The sequence below is a fragment of the Argiope bruennichi genome, chromosome 8, assembly GCF_947563725.1.
Source record: "Argiope bruennichi chromosome 8, qqArgBrue1.1, whole genome shotgun sequence".
NCBI classification, from domain to species: domain Eukaryota; kingdom Metazoa; phylum Arthropoda; class Arachnida; order Araneae; family Araneidae; genus Argiope; species Argiope bruennichi.
This window is the reverse complement of record NC_079158.1, coordinates 79,614,537-79,628,371: the sequence shown is the minus strand read 5'-3', so window position 1 is coordinate 79,628,371 and position 13,835 is coordinate 79,614,537. Positions and strand designations below refer to the sequence as shown.

Below are 13,835 nucleotides of genomic sequence, written 5' to 3'. Positions count from 1 at the left end.
TAAATTTCATTATATTGCAATATTAAATAGCTTTGAATTGTATTATTAAATTGCTTTAAATAGAATTATTAAATTGCTTTAAATTGCATTATATTATATTATTAAATTGCTTTGAATTGCATTATATTGTATTATTAAATTGCATTATAGCAATTGATTTTTTTTTTCTTACTCTAAAATATTATATAGACCGAGATTTCCCCTTCATTTATAAATGCTCAATCCCTCTGTTTTTCGCCTCTGCTGAATTAGGTTACATGTGTTTGTAAATTTTAAATACACATTTTTATTGCTATAATTATACTCCATATAATGTACTTCTACTTCATTAATTTTTATGTTGTGTGTATGTTCGTTTGTACTAATAAACATTGTTCTTCCCGCCGGTTCCTGCTAGCTTTGCATCTTTGTGTAGTTGCGTCGAATAAAAAACAAAAATATGAAACAAAAAAAAACAGCAATTATATCTTTTGTGACTTATTTATATTAATAAGTCTAACATGATTAGTTAAAAGTTTTGACTATAAGGAATAAAATATTTAATGTTCATGATTGTGACGCTCATAGATACTGAATTATAAAAAAAAAATCTGAAGTAATATATATGAAGAAATATTATGTTATATTATATTATTTAACAATTAAGAAATATTGTAAAACAATTTAATATTCATATTATTTACATAACATTTAGTACTTACAAGAAAAATAAATAAATGTAAATTCTTATTATAAGCATAAAATTATCGGTAACTTTAAAAAGCATAAAGGAGCGGTATAAAATAATAAAGAAAGAATAAAATTAAAGTTAATAAGAGAAAGGACTAATAAAAGAGTTGGCTTATAGTAATCATAAAAATGTCGGGTGCATAAAGAATAATAAATGAACAGCTTAAAAACTAAAAAAAAAGTATAATAAAATAACAGCATATAAAAATAATGAAAGGAAAAGAACTGAGAACAGTAAAGAAAAAAATATAAAAGTACAATTTTATAGTAAGCATAAAAATAGCAGTTATTTTCTAAGAATCCTAAATATTTAAAATCTTTCAAGTGACATCTAAATCCATAAAATGTATTTAGGTGAATTTATTCTTTGAATCGAGATGCTTTTAAAAAGTGAATATCTGAAAATCAAGGCATGAATTCTTCAAAGTTAGATAAGCCTTTTTTAAAGCTCCCTTTTATTTAGTCTTTTTTATATCTAAAAAGACATTTTTCTCAGTTAGGCTTATAAAAGAGGAACATATCAATTCTTAAGTACAGAAAAGGTATAGGTAATGGAATTATTTGAATTCCTTTTATGCTGATGTTAAGAAAATTAGATGTTTTTTTTTACTCTATTTTGTTTTATGATATAATTTAAGATTTGCAATTTCAGAAAATTAATCTTAATATAATAAATGTTACTTTTCATTATTTTTTTTCAATTTCGGGTGGAAGTAAAATTTCAAAGTAAGAAAAAAAGTCTTCGGTAAAAAAATCAGTATAAAAATATCAAAAAGAGACTTGTATCACAAAAATGTTTTTATCACTAACATAAGATTTTTATCAAAATTAAAAATTAGGTTTTATATATATATATATATATATCTGTGTGTGTGTGTTTGTGTGTGTGTGTGTATGTATGTGTGTGTGTGTGTGTGTGTGTGTGTGTGTGTGTGTGTGTGTGTGTGTGTGTGTGTGTGTGTGTGTGTGTGTGTGTGTGTGTGTGTGTGTGTGTGTGTGTGTGTGTGTGATGATATTTTAAACTCTTAGTTTAATACAAATTAATTTCCAAAGCTTTATCTTAATTTACCCCATTGAAAAATATTCTCTAATTTTCTGATCTAATTCCATTTTCGGTTTAATTAATTCCTTTGTAAAAATAATGCGCCATCAGTGCTACGTATCAAATGAAAGTTAAACTTCCGTTGCTCTTGTCAAAGATCAATACATGTATTCCATCGGCGCGTGGCCAGAAATCCTATGTTATATAAGACTAGTGATCATTTGTTTCGCGCTCTTTCTTATTTCTGCTTTTGCGCCGATCTGCGCCTTCTTGTAAGTAATCATGCTTGCCACCCGAGAGAGAATGAAACGAAATTAAAAATACATCGTCTCGTCTATGTCTTCAAACATGTCTTCTGCTGCAAACAAAATAATGTTACACACACACACACACACACACACACACACACACACACACACACACACACACACACACACACACACACACACACACACACACACACACACACACACACACACACACACATATATATTATCTTATAACTTTTAATAATATAATACGTATTTTATATTTCAATTATTTATTATAATTGTACTCAGATTTATATAAATTGTGAACTAAACTAAATCTCAATCAAAAATTTAAGGTTTAATAAACCATTGAAATTTTATGAAAATGTAGTTCTAAAATGTAAGACAGATTTTAGGAAGATGCGATGCATTTGCTTTTCTTATTTTTATATAATACTAAATCAAAGAGTTTGAAAGGACTGTTTTTTTAATTTCAATATTGTGTTCTAGAATAATACATTACATATTGAAACGGTTATATTAGTATAATATGGCACAGAAAAATACGTCAGATGAAAAAATAAATGATAAAATTACTTATAAAAAACTTTGATTATTATATTTCGTCAGAGAAGTATTTATTAATAATGTGACAACACATTAAAAATATAAATTTGAGCTAGTCTTTTTCACACTGGCTGCTCGATATCATGATATATATTTTAAATTTATTGAATTGTTTTGAAAATTTTAAATAATCATGCATTTTCAAAACAACATAAAAATATCATGAAGTATTTACTTTTTTGGTCATAATTAATCTTCTGCTGAACGTTGTATAAATCAAAGAATATTTAAATTTGAATTCTTGAACTTCGCATTCTCGTATTCTATTATTAACAAAATTTTCTGCTCAAAAATGGCCTGTACTTAAATCTCTGATGAAACTATTTTCATACATTATTTAATGTTGCAAAGAAGTAATAAAAATGTATATATGATTATTTGTCACGTATTAAATTTCAATTCATATACAATAATGTATATATTTTATAGTAAAAAAATTACTTAAAAAAACCCAATCAAGCTCCTAATGCTTTTTAACATCATATTTCGAAACATCCGAATAAGTTTGAAATATGTTGTTGTACTGTTTTTCGAAACATCATATCTCCTTTTGGATGGATTTTATTGCTTAGAATTATGATCTGACGTCTGACGAAGAGGCACTGTAAACAGATCCCAGATCCTGACCTAGGCAAATTTATCACCAGACAAACTAGAAGAAATTTCATCTTTGATGATATGACAGAGTCAATATTTTCCATAAGCACTACTTAACATATGCAGGATCAGATTTCAAATCTGGTATTTTTCTGATACGTTTAACCTTATAAAAGTATATTTGAAAGGAGTCTCTCCGAAATGGATTTTCAGAAAGTCAAGAGCCATATAAATAAAACAGAAAAAAATGTCAAAATAATAAATGGAAATAAAAAAATAATAGCGACGCCTTCATATTTTCTGTCTCACCAAAATGTGCATTCATTCAGAGGAGAAAGCTATAAAAAAATCAAGAAATAGTGTTCAATCAGAAAGTTTATTATAGTACCAAAATAGATAATTAATCATCATAATTTGCCTACGAAAATAGATCTTCATTTCTTCCAAAACAATAACTTTACAAAAATAGTCTTCTTATTATCTTAAGACTCAATTAATTGTCTTTTTTATAATATAAATTTAATTTTTTCAAAACGTTTCACTTAATTTTTTATCAAATTTTGAATTTAATTTCTACATAGTAAATAAATTTGATTAAATTCATGTTTTTCAGTCGTCTTAAAAAACAAGATGAAATGTTTTAAAATGGATTCCCTATTAATTACTCGTGAACTTAAATTGTCAATAATCTGAGGCAATAAATTCGTCACCAAAGCCTGCAAGTATAATATATTATCACACAATATTGTAACCAAATATTGTGCAGCATTCTGTACTACCTGAGTTCCAGATTTTATTGAAATAGCTTTTATTGCAACAATAATGCTTACTTTTTCTCAGATGCTGATGATAATCTCGATCGCATTCAGCTTCGGACATCTCATGACTGTCCGTTGTATTTCCGCCACCCTGGAAACATGCTTTATCACCATTCAAGCTGCCTTCGTCTTCGTCTGAATTTCTAAAAACGGAAATGAAAAGAATTATGAATGATTACCCATACATTACGTATTCTGGCAATTTTCATTAAGTAAAAATTTAGAAACATTTATTAAAAGTGTCAAAACACCTTATAATACAATCAATATTTTAACTATTTCAAAGAAATTCTACATTAAGAAAAATATCAGAATGCATGTAACGTGCTGTCATTTTAAATTTTTTAATTGTTTTCTCATGTAAATAACTAGTTTTCGTCAATTTATATGCAAACCATGCAGCATGAGTTCAAATCGTTATTTTTGAACAATGTGTTTCCCCAACAGAGATTGTCACAAATATGGGTATAAGAAGCATACAATATGAGTGTTGTCCCGCGATTCCCTTCTGTTTAAAGCTCGGTTCTTATTATTGATTTCCCCACTTCCATTGCAAACGGTAACATTCATGAGAGGAATTGCATCATATCCGGCAATAATCACCAGTTCTCAACGTTAGTTTTTATTTCTGTTTATATTATTTAAATGATTGTAATTGCGATTACAATAATTTATTTCTACCTGGTGACAAGGTGGATCAAGAGGTTAGACCCGATAAATTTTATATAAATCCTATTCATGTTTCAGAATTGAGTTTTATGGAATTATTTTTTAACCATGTTGTACAGAAACCATGATATAAATATTCATTATTATAAGAAAATTTTTGCAAATTTATATTATACTAGTTGATATATTAAGGTTTACTTGGAATTTAAATATTTCATGAATATGTTTATATAAGAACAAATTTAGTATAAATTATTATAATACATTCAATTAATTTATCATTTCATAATACTTAATTGATTATCCTCTCATTTTGGTCACTCGTAATCACTTGAAAATTACAGATATAATAGCCTTTTCTTAAAGTTCTTCAAAGCAATGTTAAATAGCTATTTTCAACCAATAAAAGAAAATTCTTGAAAAATTATTTTAAAAAAACAGTGAGAGATTAGATCAGAATCTAAATGTCACTTTATGTCAAAATAGTCTAAATTATTTTTTAAAAATTAATAACATTTTAAAATGCATTGCACAGAAGGGGATTTATTACCATTTAGAACATAAAAAATTTGAATTTTAAGAAAGGATAAAAATATTTCTCATAAAATAGTTTGAACTAATGTTACAGGAAAATTGCAAAATTAAGATTCGTTTCTACATAATTGAATATGTAATTCCCTTAAATCCTTTGAATAGTTAGTGGCCTTCTTTGCTTGGTTCTAAATATTTAACGTGCAAAGTTTAGTCAAAATCGGTTTCGTAGCTTGGGAGACAAGGGAAACATATGCAGATGCATATATACACGCATAATTACAGAGACTTTATAAATATTAAGATTATACGATAACTATGTTATCAAAATACCCTTTTGAAAGAAAGTTTATTACAGTTAACTACTTCTGTGAACATATTTCGTTTCTACGAAAGAGCTTTTCCTATTAGAACATCGCGTGTAACAGATTTTATTTTTCAATGTAACTTATTGAAAAATTTCTTGTATAAGCATTGGAGTCAATAAATTCGATATTAAAGAAATCGCTTTTTGGCATTTTTTTGGAGAAAATCTTTTCGAAGTTTGTTGAAATATTGACAGAGAACCCCAATACGGAGATCTCAGTCTGAATTAGTCGGCAGTAAAATGATCTGCAATCTTTCCTTCAAAGACGATTGATACTGCAAACATAAAAACAAAATACACTGTTCTGAAGAGCTGGTATTTTAGCTTGACTTTTTATTTAAATAAAAAAAAGAAAAAGGTTTTACTCTCGATATCATAAAAATTAGTTTGAGTCGTCTTAAATTTTCCAAATGATTTAAAATGTAACATCAATATTGTCATTTATATTTGGTTTTCTTTATCATTTTTCATATTTGATACCAACAATCTTTCTTATTATTTTTTATATTCTGAAGTAGATGTTGCTATACTCAACTGTTTGGAAATAGATATCTGATAAATACCATGAGAAGCTAAACATATTGGTACCAATTCACGTTTTCAGTTTTTTTTAATTTTTTTTTTTATTTATTTAGGTTTTAGATTGTGTTCCAACAAGTATAATAAGGCTTATAAACTCGAGCCAATACTCGATTGATAGTTTAAGAAAATTTCAAATTAAAAAAAAATAGACACAAAAGCAAACAGAAAAGGAAAAAAAATAAGAATGTAAAAATAAGAAATAATAAAATGAGTAAGAAAAAAAAAATCAAGAAGCAAAAAAAAAAAAAAAAAAAATCTAGAAAAAACAAAATTTAAACAGAAATAAATTACTCAATGCAAAGAGAAACATTCGGCAATTTAGATTATACAATGGAAAAGGTTCGGAAATATGATCAAAATATAAGTATAAAAATATAAAGCATAAAATTATATATGTAAGCAAATACATAGATATACTATCTAAATAATACTGAAAAAAGGTACTGTTAGTATATGTTGAAAATTACATAAAGGATGATCTGCTTTGAACGAAGGCAAAGAAACCAAGAAAACATACTGTATTGTTCTTTTATATGCAATTCATATACGGCTGGTATTATGGACTTCATCACTGTAGCAAAAACACGTCAGTACGTAACAAAATGAAGCGTTGAAATAGGTTTTTAATTTTCAATGTTCAATCAGAAATTGGGTAAGCTTAAAATTAGGTTTCAAGCCTTTAAAAGTCACTGAATCGAAGGAAAAAATTTCTTAGTAAATTGCGTGTTATTCGATACAACCTAATATTAATTCCATTAGGAAATAAATTCAGATTAGTTCATGAACAAATAAAAATTAAATTTCATTATGTTTTATTTTTTCAATTATAATAAATATATTAAATATATGTGTAAAATTTTCAAATGATTTATTTTTTCCCTTAATGTAATTTAACTTTATTTCATACATGTGATTAAAATTTAATTTTCACTAGATGCAATATAAAATGTTGTAAAGACATCACAATAAATAAGATTTGATGATTCAAATAATAATATAAAATGAAATTAAAATAATCATATACAATTAGTCATTATTGACTCATAAAAAAGAATTATTTGAGTATTTTAATCGGTACGAAATTATTTGTTGAACACATAAAGCTGTTAATTAATAATTAAAAAATAAACAATTAATAAAAAAACCAATTAAAAAAACTAAAGGTACAATGTATACCGTTAAATAAAACAAATGTTAAAGTTATGTGGAAAAATATTTTTTTTTAACTTCCTAATGGTAAAATCTGAAATTAGTCCAAACAATAGAAATTTTCATCGTATTAGGTATTCTAATTAATGCATCACAAGAAGACATATGTAAATATCGTACATATAGCATTGTTTAACACAGTTCAGTAAATGTTCGGTTACTGTTAACGTAAAACATTTTACTACATTTGAATCAATAGGCTTAGTTATCTACCATTTATAACATTAAACCTTTATTTATTTGATATCTTGATATTACAGAATATATTGAATTCATCAATATTATAGTACATCTAAGCTATTAAGGAGGTATATAATTCCTACAATCTGTTCAATAATATTACACAAAATGAAATTGATTCACGGCCAGAAATACATATCTCCCTCTTCATTTTGATTTCTTAATCCATTGAGCATTGTGCAAGTATAGAAAGCCTATGATATCATAATATAGAAAGTGCGCATTAACGTTGTTTTATTTTATTTTATTATTTAAGAGATTTGATTTACACATTTAATTTAATAGCATCGATTATATTGCCGCAACTTTCTAAAGTATCAACAAAAAAAAAAAGTTTTTTGCTAAATTTATTTTCAAAATTTTTGTTTAATTGGTGAATAATTTATTAAAAGAAAGGTTTTTCACTTTTAATCTGAAAGTTTTTAGTAAGATTTCAAGAAAAGTTTGAATTTAAGAGAGAATCATTAACAGGTTTCGTTTGAACTTCGCAGTGGCTTTTAATATTTTTGCCAACACATTTTGCATCAATATATATTTTTTTAATTTCAATATTAATTTGCCCTTTTCTCCGCATTTAAGAAGGTCCGATTGATAAAATAAGATGAGTCCAAGTATAAGAAAAATAGAATTTTACAAAAATGTGAAGCACTTCAAAAGTAAATTCGAAAATAAAATGAAAAATACAATTATTTTTCTATTGATATATTACATTAATATAATATCTTACATTTAAGAAATACTTTTTAAAATTCTTTCATTCATCGAATTAATTCTTAAATTTTGGTTCCAGTGAATGAAGGGAAGCAAATCGTCATTCACTAAAACTGAAACAAATTTTGCTAAGTATTAGCTGGAATAGCTAATAGTTTTGCCAGGCCATTTTTCTGATAACCGCTACCGATTCAATACCTAAATGATCGCCATAAATAGATTTGATTATAAATAATTTTGTTGATAAATTAACTAGCTTATGTGTTTAAAAATGTTAGATTTGTAAAAAAAAATCAACCTTTCACATTATAAATTGCTAGAGAAACTTTAAATACTTATCCAATTCCCGTTTAGGAATTTAAAGTCTAATGCAAGCACTGATTTGAAAAATGAAAGCTTTAAAATCGGTCAGAAGCACCTGAATTCCAAGTCTCCAACAGCTGAAAACCTAATCTAGCAATAATAAAACTGTTCAATACATCCTCCTCCGAAATGGCATTCACTTTCGACGGAACGAAGTTAGCTGATTCGCGAGTTAATGACTCGTTAACGAGTGCTCGCCGGACGGAAAAATATCCGGCGGACTAACTCCTGATGGAAAACGAAAGAAATCCGGATCCAACCATACAAGGATCCTCTCCAGAAATAACATTTCTAGTATAGTAATTCCTGAGAGAGAAATCGTTCCTAACTGGAATCCCCCTGTGAAAGCATTCGATCGAAAAGTGAAGTTTATGGGGGGAGGGCGATGAAGTGAAATGAGAATGCCTGAAGTGGGGATTGCGCAATTTACAGCAATTATCTTCTCAGTCGAGAGTCATTATAAAGCATCGCAAAACCCTGGAGAGGACGTCCCGGGAGATTGGCCCCCTTAAAATTGCGCTGAGAGAGCCGGACCCCCATGGACTGATGTATGAAGAAGGGCTCTTGTGAGGTTGATTCGGAGGTTAATACTGTACTTCTCATCGGAAGGAAATCCTTCCAGAGCGGTGGTTGCAGAAAACGTAATGCTGCTGGTAGCATAGAAATGGATCCGGCCCAAAGGCTTGGATAATGAAGATAAGGGTCGAGTAAACACTGGAACATATTCAAATTTCTCTCGCTTTCAATTTACTTCTGAATATATTTGTAATCGCGCCTCCGCCTGCAATATGCATAAGCAATCAGGTGAGCCAAAGGGTGGAATGCTCAGCATCCGTCTCATGAATTATTTAACACTTTCGATGCGCTGCGATTGCCATTCAATGTCTGCCGAGTCTACTTCGGAGGAAATCTTAAATATTCAGTTTTTAAATAGGGGATTTATTGACACAACATCGAGACAGGGATCAATTAGTAGGTATGAATTTTTGAAGAACTTTTGAAAGTGGGATTTCCCAAGTATACGGAAACAATTTCGATGAATTTTTGAAAAGTTTTATTCGTGCATTTTAATGGATGTCGAGGAGTTTTGAGAAGTTCGCTGTTAACAAATTTATTACTTTTACGTTTTATATTTATATGACTTGCCTTATAGTGCGTGCATCCAATTTAAATTTGCCTAAATATTCGGCACTATAAGAATGCTTGATTCGAGACAACAAATGAATGCTTTATCGGACGAATGTCTGTTATTCTTTATTAAAACATTATTTATTAAATGTAATTTCAAATTTTAGTTCATATCTTTTATCGAATACAGGGGACATTTCCATTTCGGAATGATTCTGTACGGTCTGTAACCACATTCCCTGTGCTCCTGGTTTCAAAAAATAGAAGATTATGCTGAAAAAAAATCAGGAAATAATTTTTTGAATAGTCATCCATTTATTCAAAACGAGCTACTCCTTATTTTTATACAATTTCAATAAGCAATTCCATATTACAGATGCGAATATTTCTTTATTAAATTTATTATTTATTAAAGACAATAAAAATTATTTTCTTTATAAACAATTAATTCCTTGCTGGGTTCCCACTTGATCGTTAAAATAAATTTGCTCTGCTTTTCCTCGAGAGCTACTCATCGTTCACAATCACGTGAACGTCTCTTTTCTAGATTGTCAAGCAAATAAGAAATCTGTTCTGCATAATTTTCAAGACAATGGGAATGCCCTGGCATCTGGGGTTAGGAAGGGGTACGATTCCAACATGTTTCATTAATTTGTCTTCTTGGCATTTATATATAGTGTGTCTTAGCTTTGAAAGTTTACTAGAATGTATATATTATAGGTACCGAGAATTGTTCAGTACATAAATGAAAGATAACTTCATCATTTTCAGATGTTGATAAGTTTCTTGTAAAAACATGATAGATTTTAGTGGATTGAGCTCAATACAGAATACGCGTACTTCTGTACCTTTTACATTTACGTAAATCGCTCATTATTCAGTTTTCAGAATTTTATTTCATGCTTTTTTTTCTTTCTAATATCAAACAACCATTAGTAATCGTTAAAGTAAGTTTGAAAACTCTCTTTTGAATTAATATAATATTAAGATTTAAAAAAAATCATTGTAATATAAATTTCACACATGAATAGCAGATATTAATGCATAGGAATTACAGAATATCAGCACCCTAATCTTTTTATATTTAATAAATTTTTTTTTTAATTTTACAAAAATTATAATATTTACCAAAAATAATTCTTCCCTTAAACACTTTTTTTTCTTTAAAGGAAAAAAAGAAAGGCACAAAAATAAATTTCATTTTTTTTTCTCTAAAGAAAGCTTTAGAAAGTTATTCTATGTGAAGGAAGGATAACTTTTTAAAGCGTTATTTTTTCCTCATTCAATTTCTTTTTGATTAACAGAATGCAGATTTTTACTACTGCCTTTTAGAATTTGAAATATGATTGCAAAAAATTGTATTAAAATATATTAAAAATAGAACATCATAAAAATTACAATTGATGCGAGATTGCACTGTAAAAAATTTTATAGGCCTAAATATACATCAAGAAAATATAGGATATCTGATAATAAATATCATTAAACAATTTAAACAATTCTTTTACTTGAATGTCTTTAATTATTCAAAAGAATTTTCGAATTACAGTTATTTTGTACTTCCAAAAGGTAAACAATCTGAAAGATAACATTTTTAAAATTTCTATGACTTCAATATTATTTTGTACTATTCTATCTTAAACCTTAACACATCTTTTAAGAAACGCTGGCTTAATTAAAAACATGGAAATTTCAAAGTCTAAAAATTTCTACTTTGAAGATAGAACAAAGAAATTGTAAATATTTAAAGGATATCAATCATTGCATTTTCCATTAAAAATACCACATTTAAAACAAGGACCGACAAAGCAGAATTATTCCTTGTTATTTAATTTTAAAACATTTATTTCATCCTGGTAGCTCCTGTAATCATGAAAATTCATTCTGAACACTTAATAATAAAAAAAAATTTCTGACAAATAATATGAATCTAGTTAGGCATCATACAATGATTCAGTGGAAAGAAGCTATTAAGAAGCATAAAGCTAAAATGCTTTTCACTTCCTGCAAGAGAGAGATAAAAGGACAGATTTAACATTTTTTTATAATGAAGATACATAATATTGCATAATACTTATATTTTACTTAATTATATCCAAAACTTTTTATATTTTTTTAAAAACATGGAACAACCGAAATTGAATGAAAACTCGTATATAAAAAATTGTCTTTAGGCCAAAAAAAAAAATCAATTTACTTAAAAGAGTATCAACGTTTCTTGAGTTGATTTTAAGAGTGTTTGGAAAACAAAAGAAATTATCATTAGTATTTTGTTGCTTATCAAAAGTAAACTCAAAAGGATAAATTCTTTAGTTTTATTAAAATAATTTTGTGAAAAGTATCATCTTCATCAGATTTCTCCTAATCTGACTTAGAAAAGAATGTTTAAAATTTCTAAGTTCAATTTGCACAATCACACAAGTGGAAACATCCGCCATTGAGAATACGATTTAATTTTACTAGCAGCCGCTTTTCACATAAAAGGAATAGTTGAAATACCAAACTTCATCAGAGATTTCAATAAAGTGCTCTTCAAAGGGCATTGAATTCTTTCAGTTTAATTACGGCCAGGTCATATAATATCCGTATAAATTCCTTTAGAATAAATGTAAATGCAAATTTCGTAGGTTTCGGTTGGTAAAATGCCTTTCTATGAATATAAATCGAATTTATATTATCTCAGTTCATTTTGTGATTTTACTTTTAAAAAGTAAGATAAAATTAAATGAATCCATTTCCAATAAATAAATAATTTTTCAAATACAAATATTTAATTTTTCGAATTAGAAATAAAAAATATTTTTATATTCAGTGTAAAAATAAATATTTATTTTTCCATTTTAGGCAACTGATTCCAGTATTTTTTGTTTGTTTGTTTGAATCAAACTTTTGCACAATCAAGAAACCAGTTTATAGGACATAATGATGCATATAATGAAATTCGTAATTAAAAGCAATTCTTCTAAATAGGTAAGTAATTTTAGAAAGCAAAGAGAATACAATACTATGAATGTAATAATTACGAAAGAAAACATCGAAATAAGTCTATAAGCCAAAAATAAGCAAAATTTTACGATTTTCATTTTAAAAATATAAAGTGAAATTAAACGAAGAAATATAAAATCAAGAAATAAATAATTTTTCAGAAGTAAATATTTAAATTTTCTAATTACGGGTAAAGCTATTCTTGTGCCAAGCTCAAAGAAATATTTATTTTACATTTTAAGTAAATGCACAAGTGATTTCCTTTGATTGTTTTATTTAAATTTTATTACAATCAAATATTAAATTTACAGGACATTTTGAAGCAATGATGCTTCAAAATGTCCTGTAAATTGATGATTTAAAATAATTGTTCTAAATAAATAAATAAATTTAGAAAACAAATAGTATACAATACTACGAATGCAAAAATTATGGAAGAAAACATCAAGATAAATTTATAATATGTTTTCAATATATTCATGGTATTGAAAAGGTGGAAAAGTTTTATAGCAAGCTTGATTAAATATACAACACAAAAATTATGTCCTTAAATAAAATAAAAGACAAAGTATTTTCACAAGCAATAATTGAGAACAGAAGGCGAGGGCATATTTACCTAACAAAGACAATTCATCGAAAATTCTATTGTGTGTATAAATTATTGTTTCTATTGTATACATTATGCTACTGTAGCGAATTGCTATGAGCGAGGATAGCACCTGGGACCTTGCGGTTCGCAGTAAAGTAACATTACCACAATACAAAAGCAATTGCTCGTGTAGCATAGCTGTTAACTGGCTTATAAGCTTTCACCACAGACTTTCCTCCAGTGAGTCGGAGGTGAGACGAAGGATATGGCTGATGAGTGGTGATGTATTTAGCTGTTGTGTCTAATGTGCCTGTCCCCATTTGAGTAGCGCCAAGCTTTATGGCGAGCGTGTGTGGGTGAGTGGTTGCTGTTGCGCCAAGTGAGTCTGACGGTTTTA

The 13,835-nt window shown here is 27.5% G+C and overlaps 1 protein-coding gene across 1 annotated transcript in view; it reads right to left on the bottom strand.

Moving 5' to 3' along the window:
* The window catches only part of LOC129981975 (cell adhesion molecule Dscam2-like), a 560,888-nt gene that overhangs the window by 26,856 nt on the left and 520,197 nt on the right, over positions 1 to 13,835 (bottom strand). The window contains exon 25 of the mRNA XM_056093054.1: positions 4,077 to 4,207. Within this exon, the coding sequence (XP_055949029.1) occupies positions 4,077 to 4,207 (131 nt within the window). The remainder of the gene's footprint in view (positions 1 to 4,076; positions 4,208 to 13,835) is intronic.